The following is a 23,027-nucleotide window of genomic DNA, read 5'->3' on the forward strand; positions in this document are numbered from 1 at the left end:
TGACTGCTTGATGACTTGTTCTTCCCTGTGGAGCTGGTGTGCATGCTCGCTCGCTGTTGTTCTTGAATACATGTGCAGGCAGAGTGGAGTCTCGGTTCTTCAGGATGATATATTTATTTTTAAGCTGCGGTTTCTCGCCCCCGATGCTCACACTTATGGGTCACACGTGTCCCCGGAGAGCTCATTACACTGGTTTTCCTGCCCAGTTACCTGGTGTCCTCTGGAGACCGCTGTTTACTCCATGTAGTGACTCCTGGTGACTGCGTCCAAAATCCATATGGGAAAACTTTCAGCTTCTGTTTCCATTACATAAATGTGCACGCTTCCCAAACATGGAGTAGAGGGGTACGGCAGGGAAAACTGGTTGCCTATGGATAGCAGTGGTGGGAAACTGGTGGCCAGAGGACAGGATAAAACGTGAGACTGGTGTCCACCTTCATACACAGTGGTTATAAAGACCAACGCTCACTCTGGAGAGTCCAACACAGAATTGTGCCCGGCTCAGGAGCGAAATTCAGCCCGAAGTTTGCAGGACTCTCTACCGCTCTTCACTGTTCCTGCAGACTCTTCATTATAGTGCCACTTTTCAGCTCCTCTGAGAGCAAACTGCCTTCCTTTACAGCCTAATATTTCACATGTTAACTCCTCAATTCACAGCAACTGCTGCCATGTTTCTGCACCCTGATTGCTATGTTTTCGTGCGTAGTTGAGTCAATTTGCTTTACCATGTGGAAGGTAAGGTTTTGGGCCACAAGAGTTCCATGAAGACCACTTCTGACCATATTTCTCCAACCAGTAGATGGTTGTATCAGGGTCCGATTGGTATTAGTTCTGAGCTGATGACATTGGCTGCATCTTGCAAGGGTCACCCTGGAATCCTGGAAGTGTTGATGGGTTGGGTTTGTCCAATTTCAAAATCTGTTATCCTGAATGAGGTCCCCTTGGTGTTTAGCTTTGAGTGAAAAAACTTGGGTATGGAACTTGTGAATTCAAGAAACATGTTTTGAATTTCAAAAAGTTGATTGACTCTCTAGTAGGGAATGGGTGGAACTGTAGATGGTCGCGTTCGGCCAAACTTTATTAACGTTTAGTTCGGTTAACAGAATGGTACCTGAACTCTATCAAGGACCCCATTCAAATGAATGGGTGTCCTGAACATCTGACAGTTCCTACTCTGTCGTGTGTGACAACACCGGAAACATCAGCTCTGATCGGCGGTAAGCTTACGGATGTTGCCCTCACAGCGCTGTGGTTCCCATGCTGTCACATAAATGACAGCGCGTGAGCCAGCAGCTGTGACCGACGGGGAAAAGGTTACTGCCGGTTAGGCATAGGCTGAGGACTACTACACTCATCAGTGTACGCCCAGTCTTGCTGATGGCAGTGAGAGTCTGCGTACACTGACAAGAGTATTCAGCAGCCGGTGCCTGAGCATAGTGAGAAATATGTGAGTGAGAAGAGAATTAGTGCAGTGTGTGTGTAGCTTACTATACATGGATTTACCTAATAAAGGAATGAAAAAAATGGCGTCGGATCTCCTTTATTTTTACTAACCAGCTGAGGGAGAGCAGACAGTTGGGGGCTGGTGTTACTATTGTGAGAAGAAGTGAATAGCCATGACTCTTCCCAGGCTATCCAGGCTATTAATAGCTGCTCACAACTGCATAGCCTTTACTGGTTATTAAAATGGGGACTCCCCCCTCCCCCCAAAAAAAAAAAAATGATGTGGGGTCACCCTTATGTCTAATAACCAGCGAAGGCTAAACAGACCGCTGCAAGCTGATACTAATAGACTGGGAAGGGTACATGGATATTGGCCTCCTCCCAGACTAAGAACACCAGCCTTCTGCCACCACAAAAATGGCACATCCATTAGATTCTGGCGCTTAGCCTCGTGTCTTCCTACTTGCCCTAGTGGTATCATCCCCCCCTTTTTTTTTTCAGAACCTGCCAAGGTAAAGCAGACAGCTGAAGGCTTGTGTTCTCATAGTTATTTTGCCTTTCCCAGCCTAAAAGTAGCAGCCCACAGCGGCCCTAGAGAAGGCACATCTATTAGTTGCCCCAATTCTGGCGCTTTCCCCAGCACTTCACGCTTGGTTCGGGCTGTCTAACCCAAACAGCAACACTGACACATGGACACTAGGTGTCTGGTATGGACCCCAAAATAATGTTTTCAAATATTCTGAACCTTCAATTTTGGACAATTTATTTTGAAGTGTAACAAAAAAAAAATGTTGGTGATTTGTCTTGACTTCTTTAAGACAATGGGCACTCGACACTTTCCATGGCAGACTTGTACAGTTACACAGTGAAGGCATCCTATTTACAGAATCATTACTGTTTCCTTTCTCTCAGCATCATGTTTCTAAGGTAACATTCACGTAAAATGACTCCCTATAGATTTATTTACCTAAGCTATTACGTGGTGCTCAAGCTGCAAATTAGGCAAGAGAGCATCTTCGGGAATCCTCCAAGGATTTGTTGCCTGAATGAACTGGGGTTGCTTAGCACTGGTGAGCTGGAGCAAGGTGAAGAAAAACCTCTCTACAGTTCAGTTTTATGTTGACTGTCAAGACAGCAAGACTTGTCATAAAGTTTCATCCCTTGAAAATCTGAAGACTATGTCAACCGAGGCCTCAGAATTGGAGCTTGTCCTCACCGAAGACTCCCAACTCACAAAGTGCATGCGTATACGAGTCCTTAGCCTACAGCAGAAGAACGCCAGGCCCCAAGATGGTGAAAAGTTACTCAAACCTAACGAGTACATCTATCGGCTGGACTTCAGCCAACAGAAGATTAAGTTTCTATGGTGGAAAGTCCACCTTAAGAAGCCGGGAAAAGTCATCATCACCGGAACATCTCAACATTGGACTCCAGATCTCACCAACCTCATGAATCGACAGCTTCTGGATCCTTCGGCGATCTTCTGGAAACAGACTGACGATGACGAGGTTCAGTGCAATGAAGCTGATGCTCAAGAGTTTGGGGAGAGGTTGTGCGAGCTCGCCAAAATTCGGAAGGTTATGTTCTTTGTTATGACTTTTACCGATGGAGCTGAACCGGGGAATGTCGCTTGCTCTGTTGGATTTAAGGCGTGAGACGATTCTCCCATTCGGAGGAGCCACTCACATTGATAAATTAAGAAGCCTACTTTTTTTTTTTTTTTTTTTGCTGGAATGAGCCATATTGACTTTCTTACCATTTTATTCAAAACTTTATGTGTAGTCGTCTGTGTCCGTCAAGTTATCGCAATTTCAAATGTTTTATCTTATTTAGTTCTATAAAGTTAGGTGTCGGTGACTTAATTCTACATCATACGAATGCTGTGTTTTCCATTGTACTTTCTAAAGGGTGTGAAGACTTCTGCATCGTTTTTTCCTCTAGTGCATCCGTATAAAAAAGGCAGCTTTCTAATAATATGCGCTCATTAAAAATAATGCAAAAGTATGAATCCCTTTTTAAATTAACTTATTAAACCTCAAATTGTACGTCCAAAACACAAATGTTCTATTTTTTTTTTCTGTTTCAATTGTACATCATCCTGATGAGACTTAAGTTTTAAAGTGCTCGTTCCTCTGCAGAAATTTCCAATAAAACATCTCTTGGTCGACTTGAGAAAATAGTTGCATTTGTTTCAAATTTTAATATTTTTTTTTTTCTAATGTCTTTACATTTTTTTTATTCTGTTACCTATTTTTTTTTTGTTCTCAAACCTATTTCAGTATATTATAATTATCACAAGTTGCTTTATGAAATTGTTTTATACCTCATTTTGTGTTTGTATATTTTTTTTGTGTAATATATTTCAAATACAGAAAATGGCATAAATCTAAAATAAACTTTTCAGAAAACAAATGCATTGGATAAATGTGATAATGGTACTAAAGTTGCAGGAACCAGGTACAGCCTAGTCTCCACAGTGGCGATGTTTCTCAATTTTATTTATTTTTATTTTTTTCTAGACATCCTTTGTTAGGGCACTTAGATGTCATGGGGGGAGCTCTCCTGTTCCAGATCTCTTGCTATGGGGCCAAAATGTAATTCTGTCTTAAAGAAGCTCCCACTGTAGCTGATATCACCCGTTGATAAATAACCACCATTTCAATACTACATGGAAGTGATTGGTTTCTCTAAGCCAGTGTCTCCAACTCCAGTCCCCAAGAGCCACCGTTGTTCATCTTTTCAGGATTATCTTAGTATGGCCCAGGTGATAATTGCAGTACCTGCACAGGCACCTGGGCAATACTAATGAAATCCTGAAAACATGACCTGTTGGTGACTCTTGAGGACTGGAGTTGGGGAACACTGCTCTAAGCTAAACCAGCTGTTATTGGGATCTTTGGTGATCTGGTCACTTGGTCCACTATAGCATAAGAAGGGAGGGTTATCCGACACCCTCCTTTTTAAACGGAAAGTATTTGCATCATACAGGAGACAGCTAAGTCATTGGCATCTACCATTTCATCCTTCCAGACTTGACAATGTTATTTCTAATTCTGCAGAATTTTTTGCAGTTCCCAAAACTTTTAGGATTTTCTAAAACTATAGAAGTTATGGTTACTTCCCCTTTTCTTTTTTTTTCTTCCACTATGCTTGACTGGTAGACTGTATATGTAGAAGAGACGGAACTTTGTCTTTTTTGCAGACAGTAGTGGGGCAGAGCTCCAGTTGCCTAACAGACGAGACATTTTCAGTATTTTTCTCCTTTATTTTGAGTGTTTTTTTGTTTTTAATTGGTATCCCAGCCACAAGAATTTTATCACGGGCCCCGTGACCAATGCTAAATCTGTGCCGCTGATTTGACAGAATGCCAAACCCGGGTGCCCAATTACATTTTCCGAAAAACCACCGCTAGAAGTTTAAAATGAATTGGCGGTCGACCATTCCGCCTGAAATGATCACAGTTTATTTCTCCCATCCCCTGCCACCTCCACTATATAAGGATAGATGGCGTCTTCTTCACAGGTAATAGACCGAGCGCCGCCATAATAAATAAAACATCTGCTTCCTCGCTGGCAGCCATTTATCACATCGTAGTAAAATGCTTACTGCTGCAATTATTTTATTTTTTTCGTTTTGGCTTCTACGTGACGTTCGATGTCAGTCTTCCCACCACTCCATATAACATTCAGATTTTCTGCTAATCTCAGCGGAATTTGGCATAAACTCCTGATCAGCAGCGCGACCCTCATCTGTAAGCGTTATTACTGACCGTGGAGAAAGAGAGGCAAAACGTCAATCACTGACAAATGGGTCACAGCTGGCTTCAACAGGAGCTGATGGGTGCCAGATTATCAGATATACTGAGTTACCGGGTAGCCGCAAGCATTTCCTTGAATGCTGAAATAATGGCCCTCAGCCACGGCCGACTGAGCAGACCTCCAGTGAGGAGGACTGTAAGAAGTTGCATAGGTTGAAAAAAAGACATCGATCCATCAAGGTCAACCTTTCTCCACCAATCATAATTTCTCCTTCGTCTCATTGGGGGACACAGAGACTGTGGGTGTGTGCTACTGCCGTCTGGAGGCTGACACTAGGCTTACAAAAAACAAGTTAGCTCCTCCTCCACCGCATACACCCTCGCCCCGGTAGCGGGCGGAAACCAGTTTTTTGCTTAGTGTCTTTGGAGGCACACGCAGTCTGGTTTTCTCCAGACTAGGTTTTTTCGGTTCCCACTATGAAGAGAAGATAGGGGCGACGGATCCTATAGAAAGGGTCCGATCTCCCCAAACCAGCAATAGGCGAGCACGCGTTGAGCATCGCTCCGCGTATCCTTTCCTGCACCGAGGGACATCTCTGGGACTTTTCCCCAGACATCTATTTTTCGTGTTTATTATTTTATGAAGAAGAGACAGGGGCAACGGATCCTATAGAAAGGATCCGATTTCCCCAAACCAGCAACGGGCGACTACGTGTGAGAGTCCCTCCACGTCTCCTCTCCCGCGACGTTGGACACTATGCCAGACTTAGCCCTGTCCACCCCTAGGTATCGAAACCATGGGCTTGCACAGCGGCACAAGACTAGTCTGTGCGCCCCCACTGCTCCACCAACGCATGACGGCGGTGCTGCACGGCGGCGGACGGTCCCTCTCCTCGCCCCTACAGGGCAGACGGAGTCAGGGTGCCTGCACCGTCCAAAAATGGATTACCTCATAGCCCCTGCTGAGGGCAGGTATGGATGGCTGGGGAGAGCCCCTGGGACGTTTCAGGTTAGCGTGGCAGGTTCTTGGATTCCTCCTCCTCCTCCTCCTCCTCCTCCTCCTCCTCCTCTCCTCCCTCCCTATACCTACACGTGGGCCGCGGGAAGATTCCCCAGCGGTGGTGGAGGAGAGCGCTTCATGAGGGTGCCGGCGGGATCGCCGGGGATAGCGGGGCCGCCAGGGCGCCCCCCGCCTCCTGCGGTGGGGCATCGTTAATTTAGCCCGCGGCTCCAGCCTGGGGCCGCGGGCGGAAGTCCCGCCTTCAGCGCGACGTCGCGTCTGACGTAACTTTCGGCGCCGCCCCCTCCTGGCCGGGACGGGCGCCAGATAAGATGGAGGCCCCGCCGGTAGTCCGGGGTAGGCTGTAAGAAGCTTGCCGCAGAGCACCGTCGGCGCTAGCGGGAGTGCGGAGGGAGCGGGAAAGAGGACTGCAGGACCGGGTAAGTGTGACCCCGTCCTGAGGCCACGCTAGGCCATACAGGTGCCCCCCTCTCCTCCTCATTCACCCTCCTCAGAAGGTTAAAAAAAAAAAAAAAAAAGGGAGAGTCTGTTCCAGCAGTATGTCTGGAAAAGGAAAAGCGCACACATCCTTCTATGCCGCATGCGTTTCCTGTGGGGTTAGGTTCCCACGAGCGCAGACCAGTAAATTATGTGAAACCTGTGACAACGAACGCGCCCAGGAGCCCTCCCCTGCGACAGAGCCCAGAGGTCCGGAACCCCCTGAATGGGCGGTATCACTCTCGCGGTCTATGGTTTCACTAACTAAGGCAATTGAGACCCTTCAGGCCCCGGATAGTGGTAGAGATGACGGCTCCCCTGGTTGGGAGGGTTCTGCCTCCTCACATGAGCCGCCGGCCTGCAGGGGCCGCACTCTCTCTAGACAGGCACATAGGAAGAGAACCCATACTGTGTCGCCAGGCCCCTCCGGTGCTTCAGCATCTGCGAGTGTGGCATCACGCTCGCCGTCACCCTTTTCAGGGAGCGAGCAAGGTTCAGTAGAGGACGTGGAGGAGTCCTTGGACCTGGACACCCCGGGGTGTCGGGAGACGGTAGACAGTCTCATTGAAGCCGTAAACCAGACCCTGGGTATTGATGATGAGGTCACCCTAACCGCAGGCCATAAGGTGTCTTTTAAAAAGGCCCGGAAGCCGCGTAGAGTGTTCAGCACTCATCCGGAGTTCGAGGATATAGTGCAGCGGCACCGGGAACGGACAACGGACGCTAGAATCAAGATATCCATTTGCGCCAGAGCTCTGTAAAAAATGGGCAGAGTCTCCGGTGGTGGATCCCCCGGTATCCCGCCTGGCCTCAAGGTCCCTATTGTCAGTGCCTAGTGGTTCCGCCATCAAAGACCCCACGGATCGGCTCATAGAGGGATTAGCGCGCTCGGTGTATGAAGCATCGGGATCGGCGCTCTTCCCTTCCTTTGCGGCAACATGGGTAGCCAAAGCCATGATGTCCTGGTCAGATACTTTGAATGGGATCCTGCAGGATAGAGAGTTGCCAACAGAGGTGGCCGAGATAGCAAGTCAGATTGCGATGGCAGGTGACTATTTAACGCATCCTTGGATGCAGCTAATAGCACAGCACTTGCAGCAGCAAACGCAATCGCCATTAGAAGAGCCTTATGGTTAAGGCTATGGCGGGCTGATTCGGTTTCTAAAAAATCCCTGACTTCCCTACCCTTTCAGGGGAACCGACTATTTGGGGAAGAATTGGACAAACTTATTTCGGACGCAACAGGGGGAAAAAGCAGTTTTCTCCCACAACAGAAGACAAGGACGCCGTTTCGTCAACCTCAGGCGCGGTTTCGGGCATTTCGCGCCCCCGGGTGGACGGCAACAGCCAGTGCCTCCACGCCCGCGCGCTATAATCAGGACAAGGAGCGTCAGGTCACCTACAGGACCAACCCGCTGGGCAGGATGCGGGGACGCCCGCCCAGGGCAAGGGGGACCAGGTCCCAGAGGCCCTCTACAAAATGACTCGAGACATGCGGTACCCGAGGACAGCAGGATTGGCGGACGCCTGCGCTGGTTCTGTCGCATATGGGTCGCGGTGGCACGCGACGCATGGGTGACAGAGTTGATATCCTCCGGGTACAAGATAGTTTACAAAACTTCCGCAGACGCAATTTTTTCCTTCCCGGCTTCCCAAAACAAGGTCTCGGGCAGAGGCATTGCGGGGGGCCATCGAGGTACTGCAGCGCAAAGGGGTCATTGTCCCGGTACCGAAGGACGAAAGAACCCAAGGTTTTTATTCCAGCCTGTTCGCGGTACCCAAGAAGGATGGAGCAGTAAGGCCGGTTCTGGACCTAAAGCTCCTGAACAGGTTCGTCAGGGTCAGGCATTTCCGCATGGAATCCCTCCGGTCGGTTATATCCTCCATGGAGAGGGGAGAATACCTGGCCTCGATCGACGTTCAGGATGCATATTTACACATCCCTATTTTTCCCCCGCATCAGAGAAATCTACGGTTTGCGATCGAGGGGCGGCACTTCCAGTTTGTGGCCCTGCCTTTCGGTTTGGCCACGGCCCCCAGAGTATTCACGAAGGTGATGGCGGTCGTCATGGCCATTCTACATTCTCGGGGCATAGTGGTTTTACCATACTTGGACGACCTCCTGGTAAAGGGTCCGTCCCTTCCAGCGTGCAAGGAGAATGTCAGAATCACATTGGATACCCTGTCGCGCCTAGGATGGGTGGTCAACAGGAAGAAGTCATGCCTCACACCGGCTCAGAGGATTGTATTCCTAGGGATGATATTCGATACCTCCCAGGGATTGGTAATTCTCCCTCAAGACAAGGCTCGGGCACTCCGACAGGGAGCTCGAAGACTCCAACAGCCAGGCCCCCATACTATCCGATTCGGGATGAGGGTCCTGGGCAGGATGGTGGCAGCGATGGAAGCAATCCCGTTTGCTCAGTTTCATCTCCGTCCCCTGCAGCATGCCCTGTTAGCAGCTTGGGACAGGAGCCCATTCTCGCTCGATCACCCGTACAGGTTGTCCGCTCAGGTCCGACGGACTCTTCAATGGTGGACACGCGATCTATCGCTTCGGCAGGGGAAGCCCTTTCCTCCGGATCATTGGTTAGTGATCACGACCGATGCGAGTCTCTCCGGTTGGGGGGCAATCTTCCGTCACCACACGGCGCAGGGGCAGTGCTCGCCTCGGGAAGCTCGTCTCCCTATCAATCTGTTGGAGATTCGGGCAGTGCGGTTGGCCTTGCAGCAGTTTCAACACATGCTAGCGGGATACCCAATTCGGATTCAGTCGGACAACGCCACGGCAGTAGCGTACGTGAATCACCAGGGAGGCACACGCAGCAAGGCAACCATGCGCGAGATTGGACATGTGCTCCACTGGGCCGAGAGGAGCCACTCGATCTCAGCGGTTCACATTCCAGGCGTCGAGAATTGGGCAGCAGATTTCCTAAGCCGCCAGGACATCACGGCCGGAGAGTGGTCACTGCACCCCGAGGTGTTCCAGCAGATTTGCCAGCGCTGGGGAACACCAGACGTGGACCTGATGGCCTCCAGGAAGAACGCCAAGGTGGCAGGGTGGATTGATTTAAATCACGCCGATTTAAATCATGATTTAAATCACGATTTAAATCAAAAGATTTTTTTCTATTTAAATCGGATCGATTTAAATCATGATTTTAATCATGATTTAAATCACTGATTTAAATCAAAAGGTTTTTTTTTAATATAAATCACGATTAAAATGAGAAGTGAGAGCAGTGTGCATGTGCGCCCATAGTTACACGGACGAAACTAGGGGCAACAATCTAACGCCAGGGTGAGGGGGGGACCCCAAAGTAAGTAAAAATCTTTTTTGTTTTACTATATGGCAATAGGTAGGTGTTTAAAAGCAGCATGTCTTAATTGTATAAACTATTAATAGCCTCCACATTTTGTTCATACTGCCCCTTTAATTCCACACTTCTAGCTTGGTTTCAGTTTTGGTTTAGTTTCTTTTTCCCTGCATTCAGTTGACATGCCCAAACTTGTTGGATAGTCAGCAGTACTTGGCTCAGGCTGTAGTAACATCAGCAGTGCTTGGCTCAGGCTGTAGTAACAATCAAACTTCATAAGTGATCTGTGTGAGCCATGGCAGCAGGTCGTAAGAGAGACCCTATTTGGGTTCATTTTGTTGAGATGCCAGCAGCAGATCTTGGAAAGAAAGGTGCAAGAGCAAAGTGCAAATACTGTCAAAAGGATATCCAAGGACTTGTTTGCCGTTTGAAATCACATTATGAAAACTGCAACCAGAAGGGAAATGAAGATGTTGATAGTGATACAACTAATGTCAATGAACCCCCACAGCTTCTTATGCACCAGGAGCCTAGTACTAGTGGTAAGTCTGGCAATTAATTTACAACCTATTTTTTTAACAGACATTTTACTGGGATGGTTAAAGTCTATGAAAAGAAAAATGATTTAAATCAAAAAAATCTGATTTAAATCAAAAAAATCTGATTTTTTTGATTTTTTTAAAAAAATCAAGATTTTTATCCACCCTGCAAGGTGGGCGTATTCGTCTCCCGGTCTCAGGACCCGCGAGCAATCGCAGCGGATGCTTTGGTGCTACCCTGGAACCAATTTCAGCTCCCATACTTGTTTCCGCCGCTGCCACTTCTTCCGAGGGTCATCAGAAAGATCAAAACGGAGGGGGTTCCGGCAATTCTGCTGGCTCCGGACTGGCCCCGACGGGCATGGTACGCGGATCTGGTACAACTCATCGCAGACGTGCCATGGCGGCTACCGGAACGACCAGATTTACTGTCCCAAGGACCGATCTGCCACCCGAACTTAGGGGCCCTGCGTTTGACGGCATGGCCATTGAATCTTGGGTGCTGACCCAGGCGGGTTTTGGGCGCGAAGTAGTCGCGACAATGGTAAACGCTCGGAAGCCGGCCTCGGCAAGGATCTACCATAACACTTGGAAGGTTTTCTTCCAGTGGTGTCGGGAACACGGGGTTCCGCCATTGTCCTTCTCGGTGCCCAACATCCTGGCTTTCCTTCAGTCCGGACTAGATGCAGGTTTGGCGCCAAGTTCCCTTAGGAGACAGATATCGGCCCTGTCGGTCCTGTTTCAGCGAAAGATCGCTACCAATTTGCAGGTCAGAACGTTCCTGCAGGGGGTCGTTCATTTAGTGCCCCCCTTCAGAGCGCCATTAGAGGCCTGGGACCTTAATCTGGTCCTGACTGTCCTGCAGGAGGCCCCGTTTGAGCCATTACAGGAGATTTCATTGGCATATCTCTCCAGGAAGGTAGTGTTCCTGGTAGCCATAACGTCCATTAGGCGGGTATCAGAACTGGGAGCGTTATCTTGTAGAGCCCCTTTCCTGACCTTTTTTAAGGACAAGGTAGTCCTTAGACCTCCGCCGCCTTTTTTACCAAAGGTAGTATCCTCGTTCCATATTAATGAAGACATTGTGCTGCCTACTTTCTGTCCAGCGCCAGTGCACAGAGTGGAAAAAGCTCTCCACATGTTGGATCTGGTAAGAGCTCTCAGGAGGTACGTGTCGAGGACAGCACCGTTTCGCCAGACGGACTCGCTGTTTGTGATCCCCGAAGGGCGCAGGAGAGGCCTCGCAGCCTCACGGTCAACCATAGCCAGATGGATTCGCCTAACCATTCAGGAGGCTTACCGTATTAGAGGCACGCCAATTCCAGCAGGGATTGGAGCACACTCTACTCGGGCAGTGGGCGCCTCTTGGGCGCTTCGGCACCAGGCTTCGGCAGAACAGGTATGCAAGGCAGCAACCTGGTCCAGCCTGCACACTTTTTGTAAACATTACAGGGTGCATACTCAGGCTTCGTCAGATGCGAGCCTGGGCAGGAAAATTCTCCAAGCAGCAGTGGCACACCTTTAGACAGGAAAGCATGCGGCTTGGATTGGTGAGTGTTATCCCACCCAGGGACTGCTTTAGGACGTCCCACAGTCTGTGTCCCCCAATGAGACGAAGGAGAAACATGGATTTTTGTGAGTACTCACCGTAAAATCCTTTTCTCCGAGACGCTCATTGGGGGACACAGCACCCACCCTGATAGCCGGTTGGCTCATGTTTATTATTTAATATGATTTTTGTTTAACACAGGGTGATCCTTTTTCAGACATATGATTTGTGGCATTAAGGCTGTTTTTTGTATGTTCTCCTACTGCTTTTGCACTAAACTGGTTTCCGCCCGCTACCGGGGCGAGGGTGTATGCGGTGGAGGAGGAGCTAACTTGTTTTTTGTATGCCTAGTGTCAGCCTCCAGATGGCAGTAGCACACACCCACAGTCTCTGTGTCCCCCAATGAGCGTCTCGGAGAAAAGGATTTTACGGTGAGTACTCACAAAAATCCATGTTTCATCACCAATTTGTCTATAACCCACAATGTTGTGTATACTGTGGAAAACATCCAGCCCTTGTATAAAAGCTGTTATAGTGTCGGCCATTACTACCTCTTGTGGTCGGCATTCCACAGTCTGACTGCTCTAACTGTAAAGAACCCTTTCCTATGTAGTTGCCGGAATCGCCTTTCTTCCTATAATGAGTGCCCCCTGGCCCTTAGTGTGGTCCTTGGAAGGAATGTCATGTTTTCTTCCTTTGTACTCACCACACATATATATTAATACACCTCTTCTGAGACATCTATTTTCTAACCTAAACAAGCCCAGCTTTTCCAACCTCTCAAGATATGAGGCCTTCCATCTCTTGTATTAATCTATCGCCTTTGAACTGACTCTTAATTTCCAAATATCCTTTTTAAAATGTGGAGCCCAAAACTGGATCCCATTTTCTAGATGTGACCTCCTCGTTAATTTATAGAGGGGTAACAAGACGTTGAAATCGCAGGATTTTATCTTTTTCTTTACCCTAAAATCTTCTTTGCTTTTGTGGCTGCTGCCTGACATTGAGTGCTGCTGCTCAGCTTACTTGTAACCAGAATCCCCCCGTCCTTCTGTGGTCACAAGTATACTCCCATCTAATGTATATGCAGCTATAGGATTACTCCTTCCTCGGTGATTACTCTACATTTGCCAAGTGTTTGCCCATCAGACATCTTATCCAGATGGTTTTGCAATATTGTAATGTCACGGTCAGCCTTCAATATCCTACATAGTGTCGTCAGCAAAGACTGACACTTTACTCTCAATCCCAACCACAAGGTCATTAATAGAGGTTAAAAAGAATCGGTCTGAGCACAGATCCCTGTGTTCCCCACTGGTCTCGGTACACATCCCATGGGTCCCCACTGTTCCCGGTACACATCTCCAGGGCCCCTAGTTGTTCCCAGTACTGATCCCTGCGGTCCCCACTGCTGACTATATCCCATTTAGAGAATGTACCATTTACGACGACTGTTGCCTGTCATTTAACAAATTCCTTACCCATCTGCAGAAGTCCAGTTAAATCATATCAGCCACATTACCAGCATCCAGACTTGCACTCACCTTCTCATAGAAACCCAACATGTTAGTTAAACACGGCCTACAGGTGCTTCCCATTAAATTAACTTTTTGATGATATTCTATTTCAGTTCTTCAATACAAAAAGTGAATCTCCTCTATTCTATAGAGTCATTACACACAGAGTGATATATTTCATGTGTTTATTTCTGTTAATGTTGATGATTATGGCTTACAGCCAATGAAAACCCAAAAGTCATTGGGGCGACTGCAGCCAAGTCCAAACACGTCTGGTCTCGTATGATGGGTGTTCACACTGGGATGTATTGAGAGTGTGCTGGCCAGCTGAATAGTAGGGGTGTGACTAATAGGCTGTGAACCAGGCACTATGCAGTACCCTAATGTGAACAGCGCCCTATGCGGGCCTTTATTGTGCAATTTTATATAGGCAGTCACCCCCTCCAGGTATGGGTAGGTGGAGAGTGGCTGTTAATCTAGTATTTTGCACCTGTGTTGCCAACATCTTGCTATATGGGCTGGCTGCACCCTGCAGTGCATTTGTTCTAAGACCTGAGCAGGTAAGTGGTGCTGCCTTTTTTTTTCTGCTGTGTAATTTGAATTTTTAGCGGCTTTAGTCGTCTTTTGTGGCTTTGCTATTAGTTTAGTGTAGGGACTCGCAAGTGTGGGGATCCTTGACGTGGATTGCGAGCTTGCGTATTTTGGCCAAAATATCGACCAATACCTCACTATTTTCTTGTATTTTGTGCACTGTATTTTTCGGGGTGCAGCCAAGCCAAACACGTCTGGTCTCGTATGAAGGGTGTCTCTCATCTTCCTCTTGACAATACTCCATAGATTCTCTATAGGGTTAAGGTCAGGCGAGTTTGCTGCCAATCAAGCACAGCGATACTGTTGTGTGTACACCAGGTATTGGTACTTTTGGCAGTGTGGACAGCGGCCAAGTCCTGCTGGAGAATAACATTTCCATCTCCAAAAAGCTTGTCGGCAGAGGGAAGCATGAAGAGCTCTAAAATGTCCTGGTAGACGGCTGCGCTGACTATGGTCTTCATAAAACACAGTGGACCTACACCAGCAGATGACATGGCTCCCCAAACCATCACTGATGGTGGAGACTTCACACTAGACCTCCAGCAGCTCGGATTGTGGTCTCTCCACTCTTCCTCCAGACTCTGGCACCGCGATTTCCAAATGAAAAGGAAAATTTACTTTAATCTGAAAACAACACCTTGGACCACTGACCACAGTCCAGTTCTTTTTCTCCTTGGCCCAGGTAAGACGCTTCTGGTGTTGTCTATTGGTCATGAGTGGGTGACACAAGGAATGTGACACTTGTAGCCCATGTCCTGGATACGTCTGTGTGTGGTGTGAAGCAATGACTCCAGCAGCAGTCCACTCCTTGTCAATCTCCCCCACATTTCTGAATGGCTTTTTCTTAACAATCCTTTCCAGGCTGCGGTTATCCCGGTTGCTTGTGCACCTTTTTCTACCACTCTTTTTCCTTCCACTCCACTTTCCATTAATATGCTTGGATACACCACTCTGTGAACAGCCGGCTTTGTTAGCAATGACCTTCTGTGGCTTCCCCTCCTTGTGGAGTGTGTCAGTGACTGCCTTCTGGACATCTGTCAGGTCAGCAGTCTTCCCCATGATTGTGGAGCTACTGAAACAGACTAAGGGACCTTTAGAAACGCTCAGGAAGCCTTTACAGGTATTTTTGCTAATTATTCTAATTTACTGAGATAATGACTTTTGGGTTTTCATTGGCTGTAAGCCATAATCATCAACATTACCAGAAATAAACATATGAAATAGATCACTCTGTGTGTGATGACTCCATAGAATATAGGAGATTCACTTTTCGTATTGAAGAACTGAAATAAATTCACTTTCTGATGATATTCCAATTTTGTGAGAAGCACCTGTATATTTCATGAATCCAAGCTGGTTGTCAGCTATATTATTGTCTACAATATATCTCTGCAGGTCGTCTCTTACTCACTTCTAATGCCCTCATACATGATACACACAACTGATGTCAGACTAGGCATCCGGGGCCCGCTGTAGGGATCCGGGGCCCACATTATTTTTTTTTTTGTTTAGTAAAGGGCTGATTATTTTTTTCTTTAAGGGCGAGGGGCTCTTTTTTTTTTTTTTTTTTTTTTTTTTTTTTTATCTTCTCTTCAGTAAAGGGGGATGGGGACCTTCTTTGCTCATTAGATGTGCCGGGGCTTTTTTAAAAAATTTATTTTATTTATTTTTTTTTTTTTTCATTTTGAGGATGGTGATGGTCATACTGACAATCTCTTTTGGCATGACACACAATAGACTCCACACGTAGACTTCTCGTCTTTCCAATGCAGGTTATTCCCAACTGGAAGGAGCAGGAGTGGAATTCAGAAAAGCCGGAGAATTACACCGGGATCTTTCATTTCCACTTTTGGCGATTCGGGGAGTGGGTGGACGTGGTGATTGACGACCGGCTGCCGACTATTCATAACGAGCTGATTTACTGTCACTCCAACGATCGGAACGAGCTGTGGTGCGCCCTCGTGGAGAAGGCTTATGCCAAGTACGTCCCGTTGCTCCACCAATCCGCATTGTGTGATTTTTGACGAATCCCCTGAAAAGACAAAACCAGTTATGAGTGGGCGGTCGAGGTCTTTAATTGTGTTGGTTGTGGAATAAGTTAATATGGAATTTAAAGCAATGAGACCAATGCCATATGTAAAGTGGGCACTGACTTATACAGAATACACACCAATGATTAGTCAAAAACAACTTGCTGATGGTTTCCAGCTTGTAAAATATTTCCTCTTCTTTACAGATTAGTTGGGTGCTATGAGGCCCTTGATGGAGGAAACACTGCAGACGCCCTGGTGGATTTTACAGGCGGCGTATCGGAGCCCATCGAGCTATCAGAAGGAGATTACATCAATGATGCCAACAAAAGAAATGATCTTTTTGAGAGAGTCCTGAAGGTTCATAACCGAGGAGGACTAATCAGCTGCTCCATCAAGGTGCGTCCTCCGCTGCTACATGTAAAATGTCAGAGCCGCAGGAGGCGGTTAAAAGCCAAATCTCTCTGGCTCGTGATTACAAATGTAATTTGTAACCATGTCAAGTAGTTCACAGGCGGAAAAATGTCACAGCGAGATCCAAGCAGCTTATTACACTGCACCAGCGCCAAAATAAATTACCTGCAGCTAATAATGTACATGATTAACCCGAACACAACATCCAACATAGTCATAATATACATATATCACAACTACTGCACCCTGCATGCCCTCTCTTAGATTTTTACCTACAGGGGCAGTATTATAGTAGTTATATTCTTGTATATAGGGGCAGTATTATAGTAGTTATATTCTTGTATATAGGAGCAGTATTATAGTAGTTATATTCTTGTATATAGGAGCAGTATTATAGTAGTTATATTTTTGTATATAGGAGCAGTATTATAGTAGTTATATTCTTGTATATAGGGGCAGTATTATAGTAGTTATATTCTTGTATATAGGAGCAGTATTATAGTAGTTATATTCTTGTATATAGGGGCAGTATTATAGTAGTTATATTCTTGTATATAGGAGCAGTATTATAGTAGTTATATTCTTGTATATAGGGGCAGTATTATAGTAGTTATATTCTTGTATATAGGAGCAGTATTATAGTAGTTATATTCTTGTATATAGGGGCAGTATTATAGTAGTTATATTCTTATACATAGGGGGCAGTATTTTAGTAGTTATATTCTTGTACATAGGGGCAGTATTATAGTAGTTATATTGTATATAGGGGGCAGTATTATAGTAGTTATATTCTTGTACATAGGGGCGGTATTATAGTAGTTATATTCTTGTACATAGGGGGCAGTATTATAGTTATATTCTTGTACATAGGAGCAGTACTATAGTAGTTATATTCTTATACATAGGGGGAGTATTATAAATTCTTGTACATAGGAGCAGTATTATAGTAGTAATATTCTTGTACATAGGGGCAGTATTATAGTAGTTATATTCTTGTACATAGGGGGCAGTATTTTAGTAGTTATATTCTTGTACATAGGAGCAGTACTATAGTAGTTATATTCTTATACATAGGGGCAGTATTATAGTAGTTATATTCTTGTACATAGGAGCAGTATTATAGTAGTTATATTCTTATACATAGGGGGCAGTATTATAGTAGTTATATTCTTGTACATAGGGGCAGTATTATAGTAGTTATATTCTTGTACATAGGGGGCAGTATTATAGTAGTTATATTCTTGTATATAGGGGGCAGTATTATAGTAGTTATATTCTTGTATATAGGAGCAGTATTATAGTAGTTATATTCTTGTACATAGGAGCAGTATTATAGTAGTAATATTCTTGTACATAGGGGCAGTATTATAGTAGTTATATTCTTATACATAGGGGGCAGTATTTTAGTAGTTATATTCTTGTACATAGGGGCAGTATTATAGTAGTTATATTCTTGTACATAGGGGCGGTATTATAGTAGTTATATTCTTGTACATAGGGGGCAGTATTATAGTTATATTCTTGTACATAGGAGCAGTACTATAGTAGTTATATTCTTATACATAGGGGGAGTATTATAAATTCTTGTACACAGGAGCAGTATTATAGTAGTAATCTTGTACATAGGGGCAGTATTATAGTAGTTATATTCTTGTACATAGGGGGCAGTATTTTAGTAGTTATATTCTTGTACATAGGAGCAGTACTATAGTAGTTATATTCTTATACATAGGGGCAGTATTATAGTAGTTATATTCTTGTACATAGGAGCAGTATTATAGTGGTTATATTCTTATACATAGGGGCAGTATTATAGTAGTTATATTCTTATACATAGGGGGCAGTATTATAGTAGTTATATTCTTGTACATAGGAGCAGTACTATAGTAGTTATATTCTTGTACATAGGGGGCAGTATTATAGTAGTTATATTCTTGTACATAGGGGGAAGTAGTATAGTAGTTATATTCTTGTACATAGGAGCAGTATTATAGTAGTTACATTCTTGTACATAGGGGCAGTATTATAGTAGTTATATTCTTGTACATAGGAGCAGTATTATAGTAGTTATATTCTTGTACATAGGAGCAGTATTATAGTAGTTATATTCTTGTACATAGGGGCAGTATTATAGTAGTTATAGTCTTGTACATAGGAGCAGTATTATAATAGTTATAGTCTTGTACATAGGGACAGTATTATAGTAGTTATATTCTTGTACATAGGGGCAGTATTATAGTAGTTATATTCTTGTATATAGGGGGCAGTATTATAGTAGTTATATTCTTGTACATAGGAGCAGTATTATAGTAGGTATATTCTTGTACATAGGAGCAGTATTATAGTAGTTATATTCTTGTACATAGGAGCAGTATTATAGTAGTTATATTCTTGTACATAGGAGCAGTATTATAGTAGTTATATTCTTGTACATAGGAGCAGTATTATAGTAGTTATATTCTTGTACATTGGGAGCAGTATTATGTAGTTATATTCTTGTACATAGGGGGCAGTATTATAGTAGTTATAGTCTTATTCACTAGCTACATCAATAACAGTTAGTCCTCATATAGGCAACCACAGCGGATGACATGGAGGCTCGTTTGGCTTGTGGCCTAGTAAAGGGTCATGCCTATGCTGTCACAGATGTTCGGAAAGTGAGACTGGGTCATGGACTGCTCGCGTTCTTCAAGTCTGAGAAGCTGGATATGATCAGAATGCGAAATCCATGGGGGGAGAGGGAATGGAATGGACCCTGGAGTGACAGGTATGTGTATAAGCTTTAAAACAAAAACAATAATATTTAGAAAGGCCCTCATCATTGATACAACCCCATGTGTATGGGGATTAAGCAGTTTTATACTAGCAGTGTACACCTTACTGTTTTTTCAGTTCAGAGGAATGGCAGAAAGTAAGCAAAAGTGAGCGAGAAAAGCTCGGGATGACCGTGCAGGATGATGGGGAATTTTGGCAAGTAATTTTTCTTGGAGATCATACTTTCAGGAAAATCTTGAATTGTACTCTTCTGCAGTACTGATCATGGTGGGAATTTTTTGTTAGGCTACATCATTGCTGCCAATTCAATCTCATGATCTTTCTTCCTTTCTGTAGGATGACTTTTGAAGATTTTTGCAAGTATTTTACAGACATTATTATGTGCCGACTCATAAACACCTCTTACTTGAGCATTCACAAAACCTGGGAAGAGGCAGTGCTGCGGGGGGCATGGATAAAGCATGATGACCCTTTACAGAATCGGTCAGGGGGCTGCCTCAATAATAGGACCACTTATCTCCAAAACCCACAGGTGAGATCGGTCATAGACTACATGAATGAAGAAAAGCACAACATTATGGTCATGATTCCATGGAAGGCTGGTGTCACTGTGCTCATAAATTACAGATCCTGAGTTACATCCTGTATTATACCCCAGAGCTGCACTCACTATTCTGCTGGTGCAGTCACTGTGCACATACATTACATTACTGATCCTGAGTTACATCCTGCATTATACCCCAGAGCTGTACTCACTATTCTGCTGGTGCAGTCAGTGTGTTCATTCATACATTACTGATCCTGAGTTACATCCAGTATTATACCCCAGAGCTGCACTCACTATTTTGCTGGTGCAGTCACTGTGCACATACATTATATTATTGACCCTGTATTATACTTCAGAGCTGCACTCCATATGCTGCAATCATCTGTCAGCATTTTCGGCTTCTTTACTTCAGCGTGTTTGTGATGCCTGTGTCTGATTTCTTTCTCTGCTTTCTTCAGTTCTTGTTTGATGTGAAGAAGCCGGAAGATGAGATTCTGATTTGCCTTCAGCAGAAAACCAAAAGGACGACAAAGAAAGATGGGAAAGCAGAGAATCTGGCCATAGGGTTCGATGTTCACCGGGTGAGACGTGGTTACTAATAATCTGGGTTGGAAGGGGAGCCGTACTTCCGGAATGCTCCATTGATCCCCTCCGTCCTTCCTTGGTCCTGACTCTCCTCGCACTTGTCCTCTCCGCAGGTGGAGCTGAACCGTAATTATCGGATGCACACGGTGCAGCCCAAAGTGGCCAGTTCCATCTACATCAACTCTCGCTGCGTTTTTCTCAGGTCTGACATTAAAGAGGGCCGATACGTCATCATTCCAACCACCTTCGAGCCGGGTTTAACAGGAGATTTCCTCCTCCGAGTGTTCAGTGACGTGCCTTCAAACTGCTGGTAAGAAGCGCATCTCCCCCTCAGCGCAGCCAAGCTGCATTTTTTTCGCTTTTTTTTTTTTTTTTTTTCTTTGTTTTTTTTCCTTCCCCTTTTCCAAGAGCCATAACTTTATACTTTATATAATAAAATATTTTTGCAGAGGGTGTAGCAACCAAAACATGACCGACCGTTATTATTTTTTATTTTATTTATTTTTTTCTTTCAGTCAGCTGTATAACAAAAACAGAAAAATTCTGATTGACAACTATTCCCATGCTGAACAAAAAAAAAATTAAAACAAAAAACACATTTGATAGAAGACATATTTATGAAAGTTTGATCTCTAGAACAAAAAAATTATTTATCCTATTCAGTGAACACTAAAATAAAATTCTGTCAACATGCGATAGCCCTGGTGATGAAAAAATAACATCATGTTTCTTTATGGATAAGGCAATGGAAAGAAAAATGCAAACACCAAAAATAGGTTTGCTCCTCGAGGGGTTAAGTAACGTGGCAACCACATTACTTTTTAAAGCTGTGTTTGAGATTGTGAACATGAATATGTTTATATGGGGTGTTCACTATACCAGCCCCGTATCCTCCAGTTCCCCCCCCCCCGTCTACTGGAGCCTCGGACCACTGTAGAGGGAGAGCTGATAATGACTCCATCATCTAAGTGCACAATGGTTAATTAATTGCACATTGTTTCCTTTAAAATGAGCTTTTATTCCAGTTTGCTGCACGATTCCTGCTGACATAAAGCAAAACCCATCATTCATGTTATCAGAGGCTGTATTGTTCTCCCCATCGTGCCGGCCATCATGATGGTGACTGTAATGATGGCTTCTATCGGGAAAGGGTCAATTCTGAGTGATAGGCGGAGCAGAGAACAAGAGCATTGTGTGACTAACAGGAAAGAGACTCTATATTAATAAATATCAACTGTAGCCACAAATCGCCCAAAGAAGTTCTTATACATAGACTCTATGTACAAGAATATACTACTATAATACTGCCCCTATGTACAAGAATATAACTGCTATAATACTGCTCCTATGTACAAGAATATAACTACTATAATACTGCCCCCTATATACAAGAATATAACTGCTATAATACTGCCCCTATGTACAAGAATATAACTACTATAGTACTGCCCCCTATATACAAGAATATAACTGCTATAATACTGCTCCTATGTACAAGAATATAACTACTATAGTACTGCCCCCTATATACAAGAATATAACTGCTATAATACTGCTCCTATGTACAAGAATATAACTACTATAATACTGCCCCTATATACAAGAATATAACTACTATAATACTGCCCCTATGTACAAGAATATATCTACTATAATACTGCCCCAATGTACAAGAATATAATTACTATAATACTGCCCCCTATATACAAGAATATAACTACTATAATACTGCTCCTATGTACAAGAATATAACTACTATAATACTGCTCCCTATGTACAAGAATATAACTACTATAATACTGCCTCTATGTACAAGAATATAACTACTATAATACTGCTCCTATGTACAAGAATATAACTACTATAATACTGCCCCTATGTACAAGAATATAACTGCTATAATACTGCCCCATATACAAGAATATAACTACTATAATACTGCCCCCTTTGTACAAGAGTATAACTACTATAATACTGTGCCCTATGTACAAGAATATACTACTATAATACTGCCCCTATGTACAAGAATATACTACTATAACACTGCCCTTATGTACAAGAATATAACTACTATAATACTGCCCCTATGTACAAGAATATATCTACTATAATGCTGCCCCAATGTACAAGAATATAATTACTATAATACTGCCCCCTATATACAAGAATATAACTACTATAATACTGCTCCTATGTACAAGAATATAACTACTATAATACTGCTCCCTATGTACAAGAATATAACTACTATAATACTGCCCCTATGTACAAGAATATAACTACTATAATACTGCCCCTATGTACAAGAATATAACTACTATAATACTGCTCCTATGTACAAGAATATAACTACTATAATACTGCTCCTATGTACAAGAATATAACTACTATAATACTGCCCCTATGTACAAGAATATAACTGCTATAATACTGCCCCATATACAAGAATATAACTACTATAATAC

The 23,027-nt window shown here is 44.3% G+C and overlaps 2 protein-coding genes and 1 long non-coding RNA gene across 3 annotated transcripts in view; 2 read left to right on the plus strand and 1 right to left on the minus strand.

The window, feature by feature from the left end:
* Positions 1-23,027, plus strand: part of CAPN5 (calpain 5) — a 78,884-nt gene that overhangs the window by 48,013 nt on the left and 7,844 nt on the right. The window contains exons 4-10 of the mRNA XM_073548625.1: positions 15,984-16,192; positions 16,448-16,640; positions 19,229-19,422; positions 19,548-19,625; positions 19,767-19,962; positions 20,436-20,558; positions 20,676-20,872. Coding sequence (XP_073404726.1) covers positions 15,984-16,192; positions 16,448-16,640; positions 19,229-19,422; positions 19,548-19,625; positions 19,767-19,962; positions 20,436-20,558; positions 20,676-20,872 — 1,190 coding nt within the window. The remainder of the gene's footprint in view (positions 1-15,983; positions 16,193-16,447; positions 16,641-19,228; positions 19,423-19,547; positions 19,626-19,766; positions 19,963-20,435; positions 20,559-20,675; positions 20,873-23,027) is intronic.
* OMP (olfactory marker protein) lies at positions 26-5,533 on the plus strand. Its single transcript, XM_073548629.1, has one exon. It carries the CDS (start codon positions 2,490-2,492, stop codon positions 3,096-3,098), a length of 609 nt encoding a protein of 202 aa, XP_073404730.1. The 5' UTR covers positions 26-2,489; the 3' UTR covers positions 3,099-5,533.
* LOC141051613 (uncharacterized) overlaps positions 16,108-23,027 on the minus strand; it is a 134,428-nt gene continuing 127,508 nt past the window's right edge. Inside the window, exon 3 of the long non-coding RNA XR_012220660.1 lies at positions 16,108-16,243. This is a non-coding gene — a long non-coding RNA (uncharacterized lncRNA). The remainder of the gene's footprint in view (positions 16,244-23,027) is intronic.

This window comes from Dendrobates tinctorius, unplaced genomic scaffold (genome assembly GCF_039654945.1).
Source record: "Dendrobates tinctorius isolate UK_male_01 unplaced genomic scaffold, ASM3965494v1 ptg000157l, whole genome shotgun sequence".
Taxonomy (NCBI): domain Eukaryota; kingdom Metazoa; phylum Chordata; class Amphibia; order Anura; family Dendrobatidae; genus Dendrobates; species Dendrobates tinctorius.

Coding starts and splice junctions, on each gene's coding strand:
- OMP (XM_073548629.1), top strand. CDS start 2,490: ATGAACTGGGGTTGCTTAGCACTGGTGAGCTGGAGCAAGGTGAAGAAA.